This window comes from Onthophagus taurus, chromosome 7, assembly GCF_036711975.1.
Source record: "Onthophagus taurus isolate NC chromosome 7, IU_Otau_3.0, whole genome shotgun sequence".
Taxonomy (NCBI): Eukaryota; Metazoa; Arthropoda; class Insecta; order Coleoptera; family Scarabaeidae; genus Onthophagus; species Onthophagus taurus.
The window spans coordinates 33,250,359-33,275,674 of NC_091972.1; the positions used below are offsets into that span (position 1 = coordinate 33,250,359).

General features: G+C 33.7%; 2 protein-coding genes across 5 annotated transcripts; both read right to left on the reverse strand.

Annotated features, from left to right (window-relative positions):
• Window positions 1–9,378, reverse strand: LOC111422515 (kelch-like protein 3). Its single transcript, XM_023055720.2, has 7 exons — window positions 9,163–9,378; window positions 8,867–9,092; window positions 6,192–6,367; window positions 1,921–2,282; window positions 762–1,156; window positions 564–672; window positions 1–501 (listed from the first exon to the last, which is right to left on the reverse strand). The coding sequence occupies exons 1-7, from the start codon at window positions 9,234–9,236 to the stop codon at window positions 146–148; spliced, it is 1,698 nt and encodes a 565-aa protein (XP_022911488.2). The 5' UTR covers window positions 9,237–9,378; the 3' UTR covers window positions 1–145.
• A 1,929-nt stretch (window positions 9,379–11,307) lies between these two features.
• On the reverse strand, window positions 11,308–24,817 carry LOC111422516 (kelch-like protein 17). Of its 4 annotated transcripts, none has more exons than XM_071197848.1 (7): window positions 24,655–24,817; window positions 24,359–24,581; window positions 15,781–15,956; window positions 12,525–12,874; window positions 11,986–12,377; window positions 11,788–11,896; window positions 11,308–11,726 (listed from the first exon to the last, which is right to left on the reverse strand). In XM_071197848.1, exons 1-7 carry the CDS (start codon window positions 24,726–24,728, stop codon window positions 11,389–11,391), a joined length of 1,662 nt encoding a protein of 553 aa, XP_071053949.1. In that variant the 5' UTR covers window positions 24,729–24,817; the 3' UTR covers window positions 11,308–11,388. The 4 variants fall into 4 exon arrangements, with proteins under 4 accessions (XP_071053949.1, XP_022911489.2, XP_071053951.1 ...); XM_023055721.2 differs by having other exon boundaries at window positions 24,359–24,584; window positions 24,655–24,816; XM_071197850.1 differs by lacking the exon at window positions 12,525–12,874 and having other exon boundaries at window positions 11,986–12,121; window positions 24,359–24,584; window positions 24,655–24,816.
• Between the last annotated feature and the right edge of the window lie 499 nt (window positions 24,818–25,316).

The following is a 25,316-nucleotide window of genomic DNA, read 5'->3' on the forward strand; positions in this document are numbered from 1 at the left end:
GATCACATAACTTTATTTAATTGAAAATTTCAAGTTTTTAATATGTTTCGTTTTGTCGAAAATTTACAAACTAAACCTAATCTTAACATTATAATTCAAAAAAAATCTAATATTCTAAATATTAATATTCATATATTGTTCGCTCTTAAACTGGAATATCTCTCATAGTTTCCAAAACATCCATTAATGCAGCCCCATAAATTGTTTTAGTCAAGCAGCTACTTGATTTAATTAAATCTTCATTCCAAGTTTTTGTTTCTGGATTAAAAACTACAACGCGATTCGTATCTAGGTGATGATACGAATCAACTTTGCCAAATACGTATATCATATTTTTATAAGATGTTATCGATAATGGTTCGGTACAACAAAAATTAATTTCTGAAGGTATATCGGTCCACAATTTATTATTGGGATCGTATACTGAAATAGTGTTTAACACACTATTATATTTATCCAAACCTCCGATCACATATAATAGTCCTTTAACAGATGCAGCAACTAATAAATAAAAAAAAAAGCTTTTAAAACAACAATTTCTGTAATGTACGATAATCATGTACCAGCACGTTTTCTTGGGTAGTTCATATCCGAGAGGCGTTCCCATAAATTTTTTTCTATATTGTAACGTTCCACACATTTCAAGGCTTCAACCCCATCCGTTCCTCCAATCTGTATATAAAAGTAAAAAAATTATGATGTAAGTTAACTAAAATCTGCTAGTAATCATAAAATGCGTTATTTTATTCGGTAGGACATACCGCGTATATAAAATTGTCTAAAACGCATAAAGCAACGTCTCTTCTTCTAACATTCATTGGCATAATTGTTGTTGTTGTGCCAGTTATTAAATCAACCTTTTCTGCGACTGCTGATGAAAAACCAAAAGTAATTGTTGTACTAAATGAATAAATAAAATGATTCAAAATGATCACCTCTTCAAATGATGTTTTAAGATTTGTTAACGTTTTGCGCCCAAATAATATTCCCCTGGTTAAGTCGCATTTTGCAATTTCAGGGTTATTTCTTAGGCATCTTCTATAAACGACATACAGTACGTCTTTTATATAACTGAAGGAAATTGCATGAAAAGATTCAATTATGGTGGGCAATTTGTGCCAGGTTTCTGTATTAATGTTATAATATTCCACAGAGCCTAAAAGAATAATATATTACTCTTACGTAACAAAGAAGAAGAAATCTGATCAATAACTATTTATTTCCGAGTAAAAAAAAAGCAAAACATCTCTCTACCCTTAATATATAGGGTAAAACGCCAGTAATTGACCGTTGGTCAGTGTTTGACCGTTTTTGTAAAAAAATGTAGAAAATAAGGATCCAAGGAATATCTAAAAAAATATAAATATATCCATAAATAGCCACCAGTCTCCTCTCCACTCCCTAGTACACAAAAAGTCCACGACCATACCGTTCTTGAGTTTTTGTTGTTTAATTTCGCGCTAACTGCCGGCCTATTCGCATCGTGCTAAAAAGCGTAATTTTTATGTTTAGAAATTCGCCCAAAGTGATCTAATAATGTTTTCTATTGGTTATATTAAAAAAAATACCGCCTTAATTAATTGTTTGTTGAAATAAAGCCGGTCAATGACTGGTAGTTCTAAATTTAATTAAAAATTAGTGTTTGACCAATCGGTCAAATACTAGACGAATTGGTTGTTCGAAAAAAAAAAATGTGTAATACCTGTTTTTAAAACTTATATCTTCCCGTTTAAGTTGTTTAGTATTTGACAGATGTGTATTTGATCATATTTTGATCATTTTATGTAAAGGCAGAGGGATCTACAAGAAAAATAATATGGCTCGGTCAAACACTGACATTAAAAAATCCTTAACAGGTCAAACACTGGTGCGTTTACCCTAATTATTGATTAACACAGAACAAAAACAAAATAAACATACAGGAATTTTGTGGTGATTCGCCCATAACCAACAATACTTTATTATGCTTGACTTTCCGAGGCTTTGCTTCTAATGTAAATTGGGATTGAACTTTATTAATAAGCTCATAATTGTTCTTAATTAATTCATTTCGAAGCAAACAATTATTTAAATAGGTCCTGGATAACAAACTCATCCGAATACATCCTGATCCTATTATATCAGCAAGATAAACTTTTCTTCTTTCTTGATTGTGTTTTATCCAAGAAATTACGCATTCAAATATTTGTCTCTCCGCTTTAATTAATAATGAATCTTTGCTTAGAAGTTCGATTAATTCTTCAATTTTTAATTCCATAAATTTTCCGGAGTTCATTATATGACTTTAATTATATATGTTAAGGATGTTAGTACATGGTGATATAAAACTCTTTCTCTAGTTGAACGTGAATAAAACAAAAATAAAATTACGCAACTGACATTATTAACATCAGGAGATACTGGGAAGACAATATAGACTCCGACCATAGACTCCCCTCCATAGTGTGGAGGAAAAAGTTGCCGGATAGTGAAATTGTGCACAGATGATAATCTATCTGACACAAGCACTTTGTGACACAGATTTCATCCTTATCAAAAGTTATTTATGAAGTATGTAAAGTAGCTACAATACACCCTGCGCTGATATCAATAACGACCACAACCCATCGTGATCAATTTACCGAAAATCTCGAGACCTGTCTACAAACAACCGCCAACTACAATGAGGATGATACAGAAGTAGAACATAGATGGGATGTCATAATAAAGAGTCTCACTGACACGCAATACCAGTTGATAACTGACCAAATCCTCCAGGTTATGGCAGAGAGAATAATGAATAAGATGCTGCGAGCAGAATGCCGAAAAGTGGACAAGCGATGGCCGATGGAGAATTGCAATGAGATGGAGACGCTGCAAAACAAGCACGACCTGTTTACTCTTCATAAGAAAATCAAGAGACTGACAAACACAAACAACATCAGGGTGTTTTGAGGGATGGAAATAATAAAATCTTAGTAGGCGTTGAAGAAAAGCTACAACACTCGAACGAGTAGTAATGAGCGTTGCCGTCAGAAAGGAAGAGGTCAGATGTACTATAAAGGTCCAAAAAAACATCGAAGTTGTCAGATCGGGCCAGATGTATATCATTCACACTCGTATACATACAGGGTGATTTATAACATACGGAGGAGACTAAATAGGTAGGTACTTGAGGTCAAACTGAAGAGATTTTCTTAATAATGTTTTGTTAAAATCTTAATAGTTACATAGATATCGCATGTTAATTTTTTAAATAAGTTAGCGTCAACTTTTGAGAACCGCTGATATTCACTAAAGAACAATTAAAATACTTGTCAACGCCATCCTCATTTTTGAAGGAGCTGTCAAAGTAGACAATTTAATTGTTTAGTTTTAATGCGTAATTTATGAAAAGAAATAATAGATGTTAATTTATGAAACGGATAATAATAATGTTTTAAATGCAAAATTACAAAATCTCTAAAACAAGAAAATAACAATAATAATAATAATAATAATCTCTTTATAACATATGTTCAAAGTGCTGTCCTTGCATTTCGACGCACAACTGCGCACGACGAATCCAATTTAACGATAATCGTGGAAATCGTGGACGTATGTCCTCTGTAGCGGCAGTGATGCGATGTCGTAGTTCGTCGATTGTATTAATCTCGGTGGCATATACTCTATCCTTCATGAATCCCCATAAAAAAGTCCAATGGGTTAAGATCGGAACTACGTGGCGGCCATGGAATAGGTCCACCTCGACCAATCCATTTTTGCCGAAAAGCATTATCGAGGAAATCTCGTACATTACGACTAAAATGTGCAGGACAACCGTCGTGCATAAACCACATCTCACGTCGCATAAGTAGCGGAATATCTTCCAGGAGTACTGACAGATTTTCTTGTAAAAACTGTAAATAAGAAGTTCCATTCAGAGTTCCTGGTAATTCGAAAGGTCCTATTAACGTATTGTTCACAATTCCCGCCCATAGATTCACTCTGAATCGTTGTTGAAAAGAGCCTTGACGAATAACGTGTGGATTTTCGTCCGACCACACGTGGGAATTGTGAACATTTAGAACACCATTTCTGGTAAAACAGCATTCATCCGTTACCAGTATACTGTCCGCAAAATCTGCTTCTCTGTTGGTACGATTTAGTAGCCACTCGCAAAATTGCAACCGCAAAGGATAGTCAACGGGAGTCAGTCCTTGCACTTTTTGAAAATGATAGGGGTGTAAACCGTTACTTTTCAACGTACGCCAAACAAAATTCTGGGATACCTCGAGTTGGTGAGAAATTTGACGAGTACTCGTGCTTCGATCCGCTTCCACAATTTCTAGAATTTCTTCTTCCACATTCACTCCATGTCTGTTTAGTCTACCGCCACCAAGACCTTTCTTAGGTTGCAAATTTCCTGTCTCTCTTCCCCGCTGGATTAACCGAAGAAAAGTGTTTTCAGAAGGGATCTGTCGATTTGGATATCGTTCTAAATACAGACGTCTTGCGTGTGCAGCGTTTTCTCCAGCAGCTCCATAAATAATAAGCATATCTACGTATTCTTCGTTACACAACATAATATACAACATTACCATTGTATTTTTTGATTAGTAAAAATTCTAATTTTGACGTTAAATGACATTGATTATTAAAATTAAATGACATGTCCGTTGCCAGGTAACCAAGTCAACTGGATTGACAGCAATAAAAACATATTATCAGCGGTTCTCAAAAAACAAACACCAGTTTTTGAGTGATTTAACAAATTTTTAAATAGCCATAACTGCCATATTACAAAGATTTTATTATAGGTGCTAATCAGGCATTGCTTAAGTAACCCCGAAATATTCGCAGTTTGAATTTAAACGTAGTGTAATACCGTATATCGTAAGAACTGCTGGGCAATTAATTCAACTTTAATGCTCTATATCTTTGTGATTATTACGTTGTAGTCAAAACATTATTAAGAAAATATCTTCAGTTTGGCCCCTAGTACTTGCTCTTTTAATCTGCTCCGTATGTTATAAATCACCCTGTATATGCAAAATGCAAGGGACAAGTTCACGACACGCAATTGGGGATCAGAAACGGAGCAGGTACGCGCGAGTCTCTATTCTCCCTCAATGTACTCACGCAAAGGACTATCAGAAAATTGTCGACTGCATCTCACATAGGAAATTGCAGAAATTATCAAATCTTCCAGCGTTTATGAGACTGTAGATCGGTCTCATAAACGCTGGAAGATGCGCTGTCACCTCACAATTGTAGTGGAGTCAAACTGCAAAAGTTAGGGTAGAAAACGTCTTAATACAAATATCTCCTTCTTAATATCTATTTCAGTGAGATTCCAGGAAGTACTAGTGAATAGTCAGGGAGGAACTAAGATCATTAGAACCTCCATAAACAACATACCAATCCGAGAACTGCAAGACAGCTTTAAATAAAGAGGAAGAAGATGAAGGCCGAAGATAGTGGGCAGACTTGAAGAACAGTAATTAGCGTTCCAGCCTAACAGACAAACACAGGATCACATATACACCCTCAGAGCCATAATTAAGGATAAAAAGATAAAGACAAAAGTAAGTACCTAGCTTTCCTGGACCTAAAAGCAGATTTCGAGCTAGTATGTAGCTAGCTGACGATATTGTACTAATTAATGTCAGGCAGAGTAAATGTCTTACAAAGAAACATACAAATTGTAAAACCTGCCTACAAGAGAAGGGAATGATAATAAACACGAACAAAAGTAAGTAAGAAAGAGCTAAGCAATAAAGCCTAATTACACTTATACAAAACCATCAATACACCCACACTCACCTAATCAGCTTGAATAATGTTAGACAAATACAAATCAAAAATAGGAATAGCACAGATGAAGTGTCTGCGAAAAATAGTACGAAAAACCAGAAGACAGAGTACGAAACAACAGCGTCAGAGAAGAACTAAACTTGAGAGCTCTAATAGAGGAGAAAATCAAAGAAAGTATTCAATACGAAGCCAAAAAGAAGACGAAGAGTGGGGTAGACTATGAATCCAGTGAGAAGAAGTAACAGACGAGATGGCGTTGAAAAGGAGGAAAGGAGATGTATCCGAAATTCAACATCGTGAGATAGAACGGGGTCAAGAGAATGAAAAGTTTGGAAGTAATCGGTTTTTATTATTATTGTTTTTATTAACGCTCAAAACTAGCAAAAGGTTGTTCAGATTTGCTATATTCAACTTACGTAAAATAATATCCCACAAGATTTTCAGCTCTTCTTTTTATTAGCATATTGTCAACTAAACGAAAATTAGTCCAAATTAACAATGCATTAGAAATATTAAGGGTTTTCATCAAAAATTGTTCACACTCTTTCAACAAAGTATTTACGAACCACAACCGTGAAATATGGAGTATGTTCTGTAATCAGATTTATTTAAAATTATATTTTGTAAAGCTAAACGATAATTTAAAATATTTAATTAATCGCTTTAATACAAAATTCATATTTATTTCTTAATTTGATTTAATTAGCCTTTATGAAAAATTCTTTAAACTGATTCCAAACATAATCTATCTTGCTATTCAACTTCCTAGATATTTTTATAAAATGCTAGATTTTAATACTGGAAACTTTAATAGAAGGGAGGGAATAAGGGCTCCGGCATGCAAAACAGCGATAGGTAAATATGGACGTAGAATGAAAACAAATAATAAGAGGTGTTCAATAAATTTGAACATAAAGTCATACATAAATTCACAAGAGTACCATTAAGCTGAGGAGAGAGATTAATTCAAGGGTTTTGGGTTACACCAACCCAACCACATATTAACATGAAAAGGATTTAAGAGTATTATGATGCACAAAAAAAATTACATTTTTTAGTGACAAACATTTACACTTTATTCTTATATGTGGCGATTTCAATGTCAAGATGGGAATCTTATCTAACCCAACAAAACATCACTAAGACATTTTGGCTAAGACGGCAGGAACGAACGCGACCGGATGCTTTTAACGTTCTTGTTAAAAAAGGATCCTTTCCAGATGAATAGTTTTTCCAAAACGAATTTAGGTAGAAGATAGACATGACAAAACCCTGATGATAACACAAAGAATGAAATAGATATAATAATTGACAAGAGCCACATAGTTAAGGACGTCACGGTATTGAATATATTCGCCACCATTAGCGACCACAAATACAAATAAATCTAAAGAGGGAAAGATAAAGCTTACTAAGAAGAAATAACTAGGGCAGAGCATGAAAGAAGCCGGTAAATGTTTCCAAAGTTTTATTGCCGACCATCTAAATGAACATGGAAAATAACATTAATGATTTGAATGATAACATCTGCCTTGATAGAGGGCCAAAAGAAATTTTGTCCCAAATCTCGGATAGATGAAAAACTTGGAGAAAGTAAGCAAATGATACAAAAAAGAAGAGAAATAAGGAGTAGAGAGCACACTAGAATGGATGAAATGCGAGATATAAATAAACAAACATCCATAGAAAAATCGAATAGATTAATGAAAACATTAGCAAAATACCAAAGAGATGGCAAAAAGCTAAGGTTATACAAATCTTCAAGAAACGAGACCCTCACGAACAAGAACACTATAGACCAATAAGGCTGCTCAGTCACTTAGATAAACTCCTTACAACATTTGACCTATGCGTATTACCAGTTATGACGTACCATGCTGAAACGTCCACCCTGACCGCAACAACTTTTAAAGAATTTCAAATTGCACAGAGAAAAGTGGAGGGTTCAATGCTTGTTGTTTCGTTTCGCGACCGAGTGATTAAAAAGGATTTAAAAAGAACGACTGGAGGAGTAACTAATGTGATTACCAGAATTGCAGAACTTAAACGGAATTGGGCACGTGCCGAAGAGACTGCTCGAGTGGAGACTGAGAATGGATAAGAGAAAACTGACGATATCAAAAAAATAACGGCAAATTGTATACAGAGCGCGCAAGATAGAACTAGTCTAAAATGAGGGAAGCCTAGGTTCAGCAATGCTAAGGGCTGGAGGGTGATAATGATATACGTTATGTGATGAGTTTTTCAGAAGTTTTACGATTTACAGAGTGATCATTATCCACGAGTAGCAAAAATAAGAACAGATGAAGAAAAGCCCAGAAAAATGAGGCATTTGCTCGAAGAGAAACATACTAAGAAGTGATAAAATCGTATAGACTGCAAGACAAAACAGAATACATCATGTAAAGAAGAAGGACAAGAAATAATTACTTACTTTACTGCATATCACATTCCGTATGTCACATTGTAATGTTTTTATAAATAATTATAATTTATCATTCCTTCAATAATCATTACCTATTGTAAATACATTTCTCACTGGTGCATTTGTACCGAGGCAACATTATACGAGGCTCATATTTATTTAAAATATTTTCACTCAACTTTGTGCGAAATTATTTGGATAATTTGTTTGTAAACTGTTGAATTGGACGACCATCTTCTTTCTTTAGTGATATGTGAGGTGTATAAGCACAAACCATTTCGGGATATTAATCATCGTGACAATACTATAAGGGAATATGGTTCAAACATATCTTCAGTAATGTTAGAAACGAAATGAATAACCGATGCATTGCACGCATAGAGAGAGACGCATAAAACGTTAACCTAATTTGATATGTTATAAGCTAATAAGTAAAATTATGTTAAATAGCTTAATAGCAAGATATATTATGTTTGGATTCATTTTATAAGGTTAGGAATATCTGAATTCACGTTGACGATCGCAAATCGAAATGACCAATTAAAACTATATTACCTATATTCTCCAGTTAAAGTACAATGATGAATTGCAACAATGTGAAACAAATATTTTTTTTAGTAATTGATTATTTTTTTATACATTGACGTAAATAACTATGATACTTACAAAAACGTTATCTATCGTTATTTCGATGGATGAGCCATACATATAGTTAACGACGTGGTTCGCTGCTTCGGCATTTATTTCTGATAATTTGATCGTTGGTTGTTGATATTCTTTAAAGTCTCCTGTTAATAATGTTTTCATAAATTCGGAACAAGCAGCAAGCACAACTTTGTGCGCATGTATTTTGACACCATCCACAACCAAAGTTATGTCGCATAATTTACTACTAAAAGCGGTGATAAGCAAATTTTATTTACTTATTTGAATTACAGGCTAATTCTTTCATTAACACTTACTCTCTCATTGCAGACAACCTCTGAAATATTTCAACTACGACCTCTTGTTGTTGATATATCTTTTGTGTTTCCATGTTAACACCAAGTTAACAAATATACAAATGTGATAACAGTATTCTCGTGATCGCTATGAATTAACTGCCAATCAAATTAAATTAAGTTTTATCTAAAATATATTTATCTCATAGTGCTAGAGCTGCACAGCTGGTTGATTAGCAACCTTTTTTTTGAGTCTATTAAAAACATCTATTATATCTTTTAAAGATAACTTATCTTGTTGCTCCTTGCCAGTTAGGAGAATCCCCGAGAGTATACAATATCAATTGGGATATTTTATAACTCTATAACGAAGTTACATATTTCAACCCAACCGACCATTTAAATCCGTCCTAAATAGTTTCCCCGATTTCTAAAAATCATAAAATTGCTTTATTTCGTTTATAATAAAAGTTATTACGCTTCCTAATTAATCAATTAGCTCTGTTCCTGTTGGTCATCCACCAAATACACCACTGTAGCAGGATGGTCCAGCATACCGTAGACCTGCTGAAGAGGTTTTCCATGTTTAAGTGCAATAAACAAAAGCCGATTTTGTTTTCTATATTTTTTGTTTTATTGTACACTTAAATGAAATGTTTGCAAGGTTTTGCTGTCGATGAGCTGAGCGTCATTTCCGAAGTAATTTTCTGGGTATAATAAAATAGTTATAATAATATGGTTTTCTTGGCTACTTTTCAGTAATATCCTTGCCCGTCAAAATGCTCTATTGAATGGTGCTACTTCGATGCTTGAATTTGAACACTGAACGCGGTATGAGTATGAGTACCAGCCGCTAGCGCCGCCGATTGCGCACTTTGTTGTTACTTATTGTTAGCAACCAGTTCGGTTGCAGACCATGAGCAGTTTTTCATTAATCGTTTTCACGTCTACATTTGCAGAAAATTTTCTTCACAAGTTTTCTTCAGCCATTCTGGAGATATTTCTTCTTCACTGTGAGCTCCCAAGAATATCAAAATGATTTAACAAAATTGCTTCAAGATACAATTATTTCTATTCAAGACAAATCTTGGGCTTCACATGTAGCTTGTGAATCATGTGTTGAGACCTTAAAACGCTAGAATAATGCCAAGAGTACAACAATGCCTTTCATAACACCAATGTTTTGGCATGAACATTTCAGTCACGATGACTGCTATTTGTTTTAAGTAAAACTGCCGGTTTTAATTCTAAAATTTCTCATAATATTTAGTAGTCCTCAATCTGACGATATTCCTCCAATTCCACCAAATTTGGAGAAGAAAACTGATGACAATATCGGCTGTGACATTAGATACCTTCGAGAATCTGAAGAATTCACTTGATTATGAAGATTCTAATTTTCTACCGGTTCTGCCGACTAAAAGAGAGAAATCTTCTTGTTCCTGGAACTACCTTCTTTTGGTATAGACATCGAGAGGTTTTTCTCTGAATGTGGTAGCTATGTTTATAATAATTATGTCAGTGCCCTCGTACAAAAATGTGGACTGTTATATGACCCTGCGAATTAGAAGTTGTTTATTGATTTCTCTAAGAGACGTTTGAACGCAGTTTTGCTGCATAACTCAAATTAATTCGCTTCCTTACCTATTACTCATTACGTACACTTAAAAGAGATCCAAACATTCTCAAAGATACATTGATTAGGAATAATGAAGCAGTCTTCAAATACGCTTAATAAAAATCGTGCTTGTTTTAAGTATCTTGTAGATATAAGTGTTTAATGGTAAAATAAAATTTACACGAAAATAAATTTTGAACATTTTTTTTTTAACATTGTTTCTTTCAATAAAATTTTTTTTATTTATTAATTTCTGTGTTCCTTTTTACCCTGTTACTCCTTAAGAGCCCCAAGACACGCCTTTCCAAATGAAAATGGGAAGGAACGTTATAAAGTACTGAAAATGAAGAGATGAATTTTTTTGAGATTAAACTACACAATCAAAAATCTTTATTTTATTGAAAATTTCAAGCTTTTACGATTTTTCGTTTTATCCATACAAATCGAAAAGTGAACCTAATCCAAAATCGTCATTATTTTAACGTTATAATTAAAAAAAAATTATTTGGAAGAAGGTATTGAAAATTGAGAAATGAATTATTTTGAGGTTAAACAACAAGAATTTATCTTTATTTTATTGAAAATTACAAATTTTTACAATTTTGCGATTTGTCGATAAAAATTCGCAGTCAACTTGATTTAAAATTCTTCATAAATGCAGCCCCATAAATTGTTTTAGTTAAGGAGATACTTGATTTAATTAAGTCTTTGTTCCAAGTTTTCGTTTCTGGATTAAAAACTGCAACGCGATTGGTACCACTACCTAGCGCATTATCTTTGCCAAACACGTATATCATATTTTCATCAGATGTTATTGATAGTGGTTCAGTACAACAAAAACTAATTTCTGAAGGTATATCGGTCCACAATTTATTTTCGGGATCGTATACTGAAATAGTGTTAAACGCACCACCAACATTATTTAAATCTCCGAATACATATAATAGTCCTTTAACAGATGCAGCAACTAGTAAATAAAGAAAAAGCTTTTAAAACAACAATTTATGTACTGTAAGATAATCATATACCTGCACGTTTTCTTGGATAGTTCATATCCGAGAGACGTTCCCATACATTTGTATGTATATTGTAACGTTCCGCATATTTCAAGGCTTGATTGCCATCCGTTCCCCCAATCTGTATATAAAAGTAAAAAATTGATAATGTAAGTTAACTAAAATCTATTGTTAACGATAAAATGCGTTATTTTATTTAGTAGGACATACCGCATATATAAAATTGTCTAAACCGCATAAAGCAACGTCTCTTCTTGCAATATTCATGGAGGTAATACTTGTTATTGTGCCAGTTATTAAATCAACCTTTTCTGGGACTGCTGAATAACCATTTCTATTTCTAGTACTAAATATATAAATAAAATTATTTAAAATGATCACCTCTTCAAATGATGTTTTAAGATTTGTTAACGTTTTGTGATCAAATAACATTCCTCTGATTAAGTTGTATTTTGCAATTACAAGGTCACTTCCTGCGGATTTGTTATAAACCACATACAGTACGTCTTTTATATAACTGAAGGAAATTTGATTATGTGATTCAGTTATGGTGGGCATTTTGTGCCAGGTATCAGTATTAAAGTTATAATATTCCACAGAGCCTAAAAGAATAATATATTACTCTAACGTAACAAAGAAAGAATCTGATCTATAATTATTTCTTTCCGTGTAAGAAACCAGCAACACTTCTCTCTACCCTTAATATAAAATTATTAATTAACACAGAAAAAAAACCAAAATAAACATACATTGATTTTGTGGTGATTTGCCCATAACGAACAACACATTTCTGGCCATCCGAGGCTTTGCTTCTGACGCAAATTGCGAATAAATTTTATAAATCAACTCATGATTGTTCTTAATTAATTCATTTTGAAGCAGACAATCATTCAAATAGGTCCTTGGTATCAAACTCATTCGAACACATTCTATTATATCAGCAATATAAACTTTTCTTCTTTCTTGATCGTGTTTTATCCAAGAAATTGCGCATTCAAATACTTGACTTTCTGCTTTAATTAATAATGAATCTTTGCTTAATAGCTCGATTAATTCTTCAATTTCTAGTTCCATAAATTTGTCGGAGTTCATTATGTCACTTTAATTAAATATGTTAAAGATGTTAATACAACTCTTTCTCTAGTTGAACATGAATAAAACAAAGATATAACTGATATTGTTAACAGCAGGAGTTACGCGGGAGACAATATAGACTCCGACCACTACTTGACAATTGCTTCAATAAGAGAAGATAATTTCATGGGGAAATAGCCGATTAGTATTGATCTAGAACACTCAACGAGCAAGGAGACCATCTGGTGCAATTCTGCATAGAGCATAATCTAAATGATACAATTCGTCCTTATTAAAAGCCATCTATGAAGTATGGAGAAGCAGCGACACCGCACCCTCATATCAATAACGACCACAACCCAGTCATGATAAATTTATGCCTTCGCCACTTCAGTAGAGCTCAATAGGTTCGCCAATCTAGAGATACAGGTCTAAACAACCCAAAAAATCTCAAGATCTGTAGACGGGTTTCAGGAACAGCCGACAAGTACAATGACGATGATATAGATGTGATGTCATAAAGAAACCTCTCACTGACACGCAAGATATCGAGATTGGATGTGCACATACCATTAAGAAACAAGAGTGGATGACAGACCAAACTTTTGTAACAAAATGATACGATTTCCCCATCCACTTGTTCTCAGTGGCTAGTTTTCTGGGCTTGTTTTCTAGAGACGTCACTGAGTGGCCACAATAAGAGGAGGGGGGAAATCGTATCGTTTTGTTACAAAAGTTCCGTGCCCTAGTTATGGCAGAGAGAACAAAACAAAAGGTCAGGGACAACAGCCATTACAGGAAGCTGAATAGGATGGTGAGAACTACGGAGAAATGCCATGAAATAGAGACGCTACAGAACAAGCTACTGTTTAATCTCTAGAAGAAAATCAAGGAACTCAGAAATACAAAACTCAAACAAAATCGGGGTGTTTTTAGGGATGAAAATAACAAAATCTTAGTAGGTGTTGAAGAAAAGCTACAACGCTGGAAAGAGGTCAGACGCGCTATATAGGTCCAAAAAACCAACACTGCTGTAGGACCGGGCCAGATACACGCTGAAACCTTGAAACTGATAGCCGATGTGGATATGGTTTAAAACTCCTCACCTATCTGTTTGACTCATTACACAAGGCTGGTAAGATACCATAATACCATGATGGCTGAAGTCGACATTTGTCATTTGTCACTGGCATATATGCAAAAAAAGGAGCAGGTACGCACGAGGCTCTATGTTCCTTCAATCTACTCACACAAAGGTGTTGGGATGTGAATATTAATATAATTCTGTATTGACTATCAGAAAACTTTAGACTGCATCTCACATAGAAACAACATCTGATGAAATAGATATCCGTACACTGAGGGAAATTATTCTTGACTTTCAACAAAAATTTATTCTTGAATGTATTTCTTAGAAACAAGTATAAGATACTCATAAAACAAAAATATTTTTTTGTTTTAAGAATAGAAATATTATCGAATGAAGTATATCATATTCTTGCGTCAATACTTTATAATACCCAAATGAAGAATTATACAAGATTGTTGTTACATGAATAAGCTTTCTAAAAAGAAAGATACGTTATTCTTGACTTAAGAAATCTATTCTCGATATGAAAATGGGGTTGTTGACGGAACACCGAGATACTCTTTTTCAAGATTATTGATATACTTTCACTAAGAATTCGTTTTCTTGAGAATCAAAAATATTTGTATACTTGCTTTGAGAGTATGTGGTTTTTCTTCACTCAACAAAATGATCTTCTTGTGGATATACAAGAATATGATAAGCTTGAGCCAAGAGTAATAATCTTCGTTCAAGAATATATTTCCCTCAGTGTAGAGGCGTAAAACAGGGGTGCTTCTGTCTCCTCTCTTTCTTAATATCTACTCGGAAATGATATTCCAGGAAGTGAATGCTGAGGGAGGAATTAAGATCAATGGAACGTCCATAAACAACATACGTTTGGCAATGACACACTATCGTCATGAATCCAAGAACTGGATACTCACAATCGCTAGAGTCTTGAAATTTTGTCGTATGCTACGCACATGGATAAACCAATGGAGGTATTTTCACTAATCCTATATAGTCGATTACTACCACACACATAAATCATAATAGAAGGATAGCAAGCAGGATTCACGAAGAACAAATTTACAACAGATGCCGTTTTCACACTGCGCCAAATACATGAGAATGTAATAGAGTACAATATCCACATGCATACATCACACATTCAAATTATACAGGGCCCTATTAGAATTCGAAATATTACGGCACTGGACGAGATCTTAAGTGTCTTAAGTGTAGAGACTTTGAGCCTGGCACTTGAGAATGTTGTACGAAGCTTTGGCATAACAACGTCTGGCACAATTTTTGAACAGGAGTGTAAATATAACTCCTAGCATATGTAGATGATCTGGACATAATAAGAAGAACGAAAAAGTGAAAGAGAAAGACGTGTCATGGTGTCAGATATTAAGTTACCTTCAGAAAATCAAAACACATATTTCGGCTACTTCCTTGCATTGCTCTCTCGCACTACAAACTATTTTCACTGCACCGCACTACACCAACTCAAACGGTTTGGTTCTAGCCCTTCGTGCCAAACTTTATCGAATGTTTAATACCTGAGATCTCTAGTAGAGGAGAAACTCAAAGAAAGTCTAAACAGTTTATCTGAAATCGAAAAGAAGAATAAGACAGGGTAAGACATGAATCCAGTGGAAGGAAGTAGTAGAACAGCCGACGTTGAAAGGAGGAAAAGTGTGGTCGAAGTAAGAAAAATAAAATTGGAACACCTACATGAGATGGATCCGAGATTCTTCATCGTGAGAAATTTGTAAGTAATGGGTTTTATTTATTTATTTATTTTATTTTGCTCAAAACTAGCAAAGGATTGATCACATTTATTATATTCAACTTACGTAAAATGACATCCCAATAGATCTTCAGCTCTCGTTTTTATTTGGTTTTGGTCAAGTAAACGAAAATTGGTCCAAATTAACAATGCATTAGAAATGTTAAGAGATTTCATCAAAAATTGTTCACACTCTTCCAATAAAGTATTTATGAACCACATCCGTGAAATACGAAGTATGTTCTGTAATTAGATTTATTTAAAATATCATTTTTAAAGCTAAACAATAATTCGCACGATTTAATTAATCGTTTTCATACAAAATTCATATTTATTCTTTAATTTGATATTATTAGACTTTACAAAAAATTTTTTAAACTGACTCCAAACATGACCAGCCTTGCTATTAAACTTTCCGAAATATTTTAACTTCTATATTTTTATAAAATGTAAGATTTAAATTTTAATACTGGCCATTTTTAATACTGGTGATTTTAATGGATCAATGGTAGTGAAGATTCCGGCATACAACTCACTCGTACATAAATTCATGAAAGTACAATCCTACTACAGTTAACTACATATTAACGTGAAAATTACTTAAGAGTACTGTTAGAATAATATGTTCAAATATTAGGTTACTTTCATTTAGCTTTGAAATACCACTTATAGTAGCCACTCGATATCGAGTTCGTCGATTTATAGGGCCGTCCCTTGATGAGTTCCATAGTTTTCATATGTTACCATAGTTGTTGACTTATAATAAACTTTACTTCAAAGCCATTGTGCTTTTAATTCATAACCCCAATAAGTACAACAAACTGTTACTTTTTTAATGACAGATAAATATTCACAGTTTAGCATTATGTGTGGCGATTTCAACACAAAGATGGGAATGAAATCTAACCCCACAGAAACATTAGTGGGAAATTTTGGCTACGGCAGGAACAAATGCGACCAGACACTTCTAAGGTTCTCTTTAAAAAACGATCTTTTCGCGATGAATTGTTTTTCTAAAAAGAGTTTAGGTAAAAGATGGACATGGCAAAACCCTGATGGCAACACAAAGAACGAAATAGATTATACAAGCGCCACATCATTAAGGAGGTCACGGTATTGAATAAGTTCCCACCAGGGTGTATAAAAGAGAGGTGGTGTATCAACTGGCGTGGCGTATGTGTTCTATATGGCTCGAGCGGCAACGCGTAAGTGGCATAGAATAGTGGGGGTAAAAGGCCTAGTCGGCAAGCGGACACGCTACGACAAGTTGCTTTTTTTCGACTCTTCTACCGCATAATTAAATATTTTATTAATAAAAATGGTTAATAAATGTTTTGTACCAAATTGTACTTCTGGGTATAGTTCCTGCGTTGAAAAATTTAGCCTCTTTAAGTGTAAAAATACACACTTGCTGCCTCAATGGGCTAAAGCTATACCACGTGCTGACAAAAAATTCGGTATAAACGATCATGTCTGCGAAAAGCATTTTCAACAAAATGATATTGCTAAATATTGGGTGGCAAAGGATGGAATTACGAAGGTAAAAATTGTTTGATTGAAAATAAATTAATCTTTTCACAGCCAGGTTATCAATTTTAACGAATATTGTAACCAAATTAGTAATTCATTAAATATAACGAGTTCATTATAATATTTTTTCTATTTACTTTTGCAAAAACTGCTTTTATTTCATTTTACAAAAGAAATCGACTTGTTACTTCATTTTTGATTCGAATAGGTTCCTTTAAAGAAACGAAGACTTTCAGATGGAGCTGTTCCTAGTATTTTTCCTAATTGTCCCTCATATATGACTAAAGAGATCAAGAAGAGAAAACTACCTAAAGAACGACAATTTATAGACACAGTTTCAAAACATGATCAATTTTTAAAAGTATGATCCAAAGTCAGTGATCTTAAATTACCCGAAACGAATTGGTCGTTTACTAAAATTGTAGATGATGATGACAAACGACTTATTTTTCAAAGTATTTCATATTCAAAAATACTAAAGAAACCTTACATTGAGATGTATATAGATCTCTTTAGCAAACAATCTGACAATAAAAATATATATTAATGACAATGAATTGGATGACTTAACGAAAATAGGCGTGGAGAATTTGGATGTACCTAGCAAACATATTATTAAGTACCTTGAAAGTTTAATAGTTAAATTGTCGCAAGTATCTGTTTGCAATGGTGGTTCCAATATTTTGGATCATCCATCTCCTTTTTGTAACACAGCAGTTCTAAATAAAAACATAGGTTTTTGGCATCATAGTAAATGCTTAAATTTTGGAAGTTTCGATAAGATTTGTTCATTTTGTAAAAATTTAAAAAAATATGCAACAAAGGCCACTACTCGAATGGCTGCTAGTAAGACTCTACGAAAATACATAGCAATTAATCACTTCAATCAACTAAACGATCGATGAAATGTAGACTACAACGACGAATAAAATATCTTCAAGATGAGATTGATAAAATTAGAGATAAATATTCTAACATTACCGAAGAAGTTATTTCTGAAAGAATTAATGAACTTAATGTTCCAGAAGCACAACGAATGTTAATTTTAGAATGCATCAAGTGTGGCAAAGCGAATACAAAGAAAAATAGAAGATACACAGAAGACTGGTTACTTCTCTGTCTTATTTTATATATAAGAAATTCAGCAGTGTATAGATTTTTGTTAAAAAGCGAGATTATGCCTCTTCCATCTGTCACAACCATAAGAAAATCTTTATCTCTAATGTCCGGGTTAGATGATAATTTTTTTAAAGCATGAAAGTGAAAAAAAAAACATCATTTTCAAAAGCACGGCATACTAATTTTAGTTGAAATGGTAGTGAGAAAAAGTTTAAACGTTAATGAGGGTATTGCCGATCTAGGAATACTGAAACTAGCACAGAAGCCCTTGCTGACCACGCTTTGGTTTTAATGTTTAGTGCATTAGGAGATAGATATACCCAGCCAGTAGCCGTGTATGCTGGAAAAGGTCCTTTCAGCGGCCAAGTATTAGCGAAACTGCTAATCCATGTAATAAATAAATTAGAAATGTCCGGCGTTTTTGTGAACGCTGTTGTTTGTGATGGAGCCACTCCTAATAGAAGAATGTGGAATTTATTGGGCATTTCCGGAAAACTAGGTTCAGTAAAACATAAAATTCCACATCCATTTGACGAGAACCGAGAATTATTTTTTTTGTCAAATGTCCAACATCTTTTTAAATGTATTAGAAATCGTCTTTTAAAATGTGCATTAAAGGTATTTAAAAGTAGTAAAGCATATTTCAAAATAGTTGAAATTGGAAATTTTTATTTTAGGTTGACGGTTCTAATATTAAATGGGATCATTGTCAAACATTGTACAATGAGGATTCTAAGCTACCAGGACATGCTAGAGTATGTCCCAAGGTCACTGTGTTGCATATCAACCCTACAAATTTCTTGAAAATGAGGGTAAAACTAGCGACGCAAGTAAATAATAAGATACCATTTCAATGTGATGTATTTTCATCTAAAACAGATTTTTAGCAAGTCAGTAGCTGACGGATTGAAATTTTACAAAAAGCAAGGTGTTGTTGCTTTTGAAGATGCTGACGGAATAATTTTATTTACTCAGCGACTAAATGATTTGTTTGATACATTAAACAGAAAATATCCCGCTGAAGGCGTTTTTTCGTTAGAAAGCAAGGATTTGCAGGTATCGCTACAAATTTCTTTTTAAGAATATATTTTTTAGCAAGACATTACTATTCTTTTTGTAGAATATAAACGAAAATATTACTTGGCTTGACCGATGGGAATCCAACTTAATAAATGGACAAATAAATAAAAGCCAATTTTTAACTAAATCTACGGCAGAAGGTTTACGTGTTTCATTATACTCCACACTAGATCTAACAAGATATTTGTTAGAAAAATGTCACTTTAAATATGTATTGACTGCAAAAATGAATCAAGATCCATTAGAGGTAGGTGTTAATCCAATACAACTTTAATTTTTACATAAAACTTTTATAGCGATTTTTTGGAAGCATACGCCAAGCTGGAGGATGTAATGACTACCCTACCTTAGCAACATTTTTACAACTTTACAGAATGTTGTTAGTGTATAAATTAGTTAAACCACATAAGTTTGGAAATTGTTCAATAGAATATGAAAACCACCCTGACAAGCCAGATACGAGTAAATTTGAATTTAGAGAATACACGGAAATATTTTCTAAAACCACCAATATGCCCGAAAGAAGAAAACACATTGATAATCCAAACAATAAATTAGACGGCCTCGTAGAAACATCTTCTTGGGATATTTCTGATATTCCCGTTGGTGATTTCGCTAACAGCGATATTTTGGATTGCGTCATTTATCATATGACTGGATTTATTTGTTTTAAGTTATTAAAACGAACTACATGCGAACTATGTCATAAAGTTCTTCTAGGCACAGGATGTGATAAGGAAGCAACATTAACTAATATAAAATCAAGGGGTTTTCTAACACATCCAAATATCCGCATGTTTCATTTAATAAATGAAATCGAGAATTTTTTTACATATTATATAAATAAAAAATCGTGTAGTATTTACGCCGACATAGTAGACGATATGATCACAAACTACAATTTTTCTTTTCCTTGTACGTATCATAAATATGAAATTATTAGTTTTGCTATACATTATTATATTCTCCGTAGAATGAAACAATTTGTGATACAAGAAGACGCTCAAAATACGAAACCTTCAGCTAATAAAAGAAAGGAATCGAAATTGCTAAAAACATAAATAGTTTACTAAATTGACATTCATTAGATTTTATTTTGTTTCACCTATTTATATATTTTATTACTCTTGTTAAAAAATAAAAATTGGTTGAATAAATTAGTGGTACTTTATTCGAACCAAACCTCTAGTAGGCCTTTTACCCCCACCACTCCAGTCGATTTAAGCGTTGCGCTTCACTAACAGTCGTTTATCCACCTCTCCTTTATACACCGTGGTTCCCACAAATAGGGATCAACAATACAAATAAGTCTAAAGAGGGAGAGATATAGATTAATAAGAAGAAATAGCGAGGGCAGACCATGGATGTATTCAGTAAATGTTTCCAAAGTTTGATTGGCGACCATCTAAATGAACCAAACATGGAAGATACCATTAATGATTTGAATGATAAGATACTAACTACCTTGGTAGCAAGGTTTATATATAAGAGGTTGTCTAGGTTCGTACGCAATCATACTGCGCATTACGTCACATGTGGAAAATAATACCGCCAAGCAATTCAAATTAAACAAAGGCATGGAGCACCACATGGCCATGAGGTTGCGTGCGCAATCCGTGATCGCTTACGTCACGAAACACTCCTGCTCTTGCCCCTCGCCCACAAACTAAAATCAAAGTATTGCAGCATAGGAACTTAGACAACCTTTAATATATAAACCTTGCCTTGGTAGAGGGTCAAAACAAACTCAAAGATGAGAAACTTGAAGAAAGTAAGCAAATGATACAAAAAAGAAGAGAGATGAGGAGTAGAGAGCACACAATACCAAAACAGACGGCAAAAAGCTGAGGTCATAAGAAAGTTATAGACGAACAAGGCTTCTCAGTCTCATATATAAACTCTTCACAAGAATACTAACGACTAGACTTGAAAACAAACTAGACTTCTACCGAGCGATAAAACAAGCGGGATTTCGTAGAGGATTTTGAATGAACCTACAGAGTATTAAAATGATAATCGAAAGAACCATCGAGTATAATAGGCTTCTTGTTATGGCTTTTCTGGATATCCATAAAGCTTTAGATACATTGGAGTTTGAAATCAATTTTGGATAGAACCATGTCCGCTATAGGAAAGCACGAATCCTGTCCAAGTGTGCAGAGCAGTACAAGATGATGCGGTATCGTCTAAACTCTTTACAGCAATATTTGAATATGAATGTAAAAAACTCCATTGTGCAAAAAGAGGCGTACATATGAACGGGCATAGACAGGCAAATTATATTAACAAATTTAAAGTTCGCAGACGATATAGTTTTGTTCGACAATCATAAGGTGGTAGACATAATGCTGCATGACCTCCACCCGAGTATGTGCCAATGTGGAGTCCAAAATCAACACAACCAAAACAAAATACATGACGAACCTAGTTCCTAATAAAAATATCAGATATTTTCAAAAGTAACTTGTCATTATGTCTAAGAAGCAAAACATTTGACCTAACGCATTACAAGTTATGACGACCGATGTTGAAATTTTCACCCTGACTGCAACAACTTCTACAGTACTTCAAATTGCTCAGAGAAAAATGGAAATGCTTGGTGTTTCGTTTCGCGACCGAATGACTAACGAGGATGTGAAAAGGACGGTAGTTACGGATTTTATTACCAGGGTTGTAGCACGTAAATAGAATTGGGCAAGGCACGTACCCCGTTCGAAGGATGGAAGTTGCTCGAGTGGAGACCGAGAATGGACAAGAAAAGACTAACGATATCAAAAGAATAACGACAAATTGGACACAGAGCGCGGAAGATAGAGAGAACTGAGCCTAAAATGAGGAAATCCTAGATTCAGCAGTGGACGTTGTGGGCACCAAAAAGTACCCACCTAAAGTATCTTGCTTTGTGTGCGCTGAACTTTTTCATTTAGGATGTGCTTCTGTACCGGCATCCGATATACCTTTATGTCACATTTGTGCTACTAAAAAGCGGTAAGCTGTTCTCGAAAAAACTGTAAACGCGAGTTAGAGGAACAAGCAAGAAGTGATCGAGAATTCGAACAAGAAATTTCCACCAGTCTCCGTCGGAGACAATATTTTGATAGACATTCCAGATGTGGCTAGTCGTCCACGATCTACGAGTCATTGTCACTGTGAAGAATGTTAGGAGCTCCAAGTAAGCAAAATATATCCAAAATGACATCTGCTACTTTTTCAGCAGTCTTTGTTTTAGTGGACGCAGTACTATAAACTTCGTTAAATGGTCTTGATAGTTCAAATGAGATGGAAGAACTTCATCCAAATATATTTTCTGTTGCGACTAATAACGGCACGCTGAATAAGTTATATGAAGAAATGAATTTCAACTAGCTCCTAATAAGTTTGTAAATGTAACTGCTGTCTCCAACAGGAAAGTGACAGTTCGACAAGAAGCAATGATTTAATCGGGATCAAAGCAAGGCTTTGTAAAATGTAATTGTTTAAAAAAATTGTAAAAATTTAAAAATTTTAAATTAAACAATAATAAGTTTAAAAAAACAATTTATATGACTACACTATACATATAGATATTCATTACTGTTAGTCTGGGATATTTATTGGCTGAAAATGTCTACAATCAAATGTGGCTAAATATTGAATAGCCACAACACGTTGTGGGCAACCCTGAAATACTCACAACGAGTATCCACGATGTGGATACTTTTTGGTGTCCACAACGAGTTTTGAATAAACGATTAATACTCACAACGCGTTCTAGATACTTTTTGGTGTCCACAATGCGCAAAACTGGTTTATTTCGGCTATTGAGTAAATCTAGTTACCCTCAACGCGTTGTGAGTATTTTCCGCTGCTCAATAACCGAAGAAATTTCTCAGAACGCGTTGTAATCATTTAAGCTTATCCACAACGCGTTGTAGGTAAAAAAATTCGGACAATATCCGAATTCGGATATTGCGAGTAATATATACACTGCAATACAAAACAAAATACATCATGTAGGTACGAACAAGAACTAATGGCTTATTTTTGTAAGATTGGTGTTTTCTCCTAATAATCTACTTACTTCACTGCAAGCCACATTTCGCGTATTATATATTAATGTCGATACTGCAACCAATGTTTTTATAAATAATTGTGATTTATCATTCCTTCAAGAATCATTACCTATTCTAAACATTTTTCTCTCCGATGCATTTGTGCCGCGCATCATTTGCATCAATAATAATAATGTAAAGATTAACCAAAAATAAGCAGTTTAGGCAACTAGAGAAACCACAACAATAAATTGATATAATATTAATCCCTGAGCCTCGGCCGTAAGCGACCTCAGCTTAATCAGCTATGATCGTACACTTCTTATAATGAAAGCCAAGACGCCTCAACATGATGACCAGACTCATTGTCAGCTAGATATAATATACGAGATGTGCAAAATTATTTGGATAATTTGTTTGTAAACTGTCGGATTGGACTAACCGTGTAATACGATGTCTATTTGCACAAATCATTTAATTTTTCATATCTACCATCTTGAGAATATTATAAGGGAATATGCTGGAAATATATCTCCAGCAATGTTAAGAAACGAAATGAATAGCCGAAGCATTGTGCGCATTGAGAAAGGAGCATAAAACGTTAACCTAATTTGATGTGAAATTGCGAATTTGAAAAATTATGTTGAATAGCTTAATAGCAAGATAAATTATGTTTGGATTCATTTTATAAGATTTCCCAACATTAAGAACATCTGAAATCACGTTGGCGATAGCAAATAGAAATTACCACTTAAAATTAGACTATCTAAAATACTTTAAAGTATAAAGATAAATTATATAACGTGAAACAACTATGTTTTTTAGTAATTGATATTTTTTTTACATTGACGTAACGATACTGACGTAAATAACTATGATACTTACAAAAACGTTATCTATCGTTATTTTGATGGATGAGCCATACATATAGTTAACTACTTGGTTTGCTGCTTCGGCATTTATTTCTGATAATTTAATCGTTGGTTGTTGATATTCTTTAAAGTCCCCTGTTAATAATGTTTTCATAAATTCTGAACAAGCAGCAAGCACAACTTTGTGCGCATGTATTTTGACATCATCCACTACCAAAGTTATGTCGCATAATTTACTACTGAAAGCGGTGATAAAAAAATTTTATTTACTTATTTGAATTACAGGCTAATTCTTTCATTAACACTTACTCTCTCATTGCAGACAACCTTTGAAATATTTCAACTATGACCTCTTGTTTTTTATATATCTTTTGTGTTTCCATGTTGTTACTCCAAGTTAACAAATATACCACATACACATTTGATAACAGTATTCTCGTGATCGCTATGAACTAACTGCCAATCAAATTAAATTAAGTTTTATCTAATATATATTTATCTCCTAGTGCTAGAGCTACACAGCTGGTTGATTAGTAACTTTTTTTAAGTCTATTAAAAACATCTATCATATCTTTTAAAGATAACTTATCTTGTTGCTCCTTGCAAATTGGGGGAATCCCCACGAGTATTCAATATTAATCGGGATAGTTTCTCTCATATTTTATCACTCTATAACGAAGTTATATATTTCCATTTAAAACCGTCCTAAGTGTCTCCCGGGTTCCAAAAATCAAAAAAAAAATTGTATTACTGTTATAAAAAAAGTTATTACGCATCCTAATTATTAATTAGCACCATTCCTATTGGTCATCCACCAAATATACCACTGGCCAGGATGGTCTAGGATACTGCCGACCTGCTGAAGAGGTTTTCCGTGTTTAAATGTAACAATCAGAAGCCGAATTTGCTTTCTATATTTTTCTGTTTTATTGCACACTTAAATGAAATGTTTGCATTGTATAAATAATTTT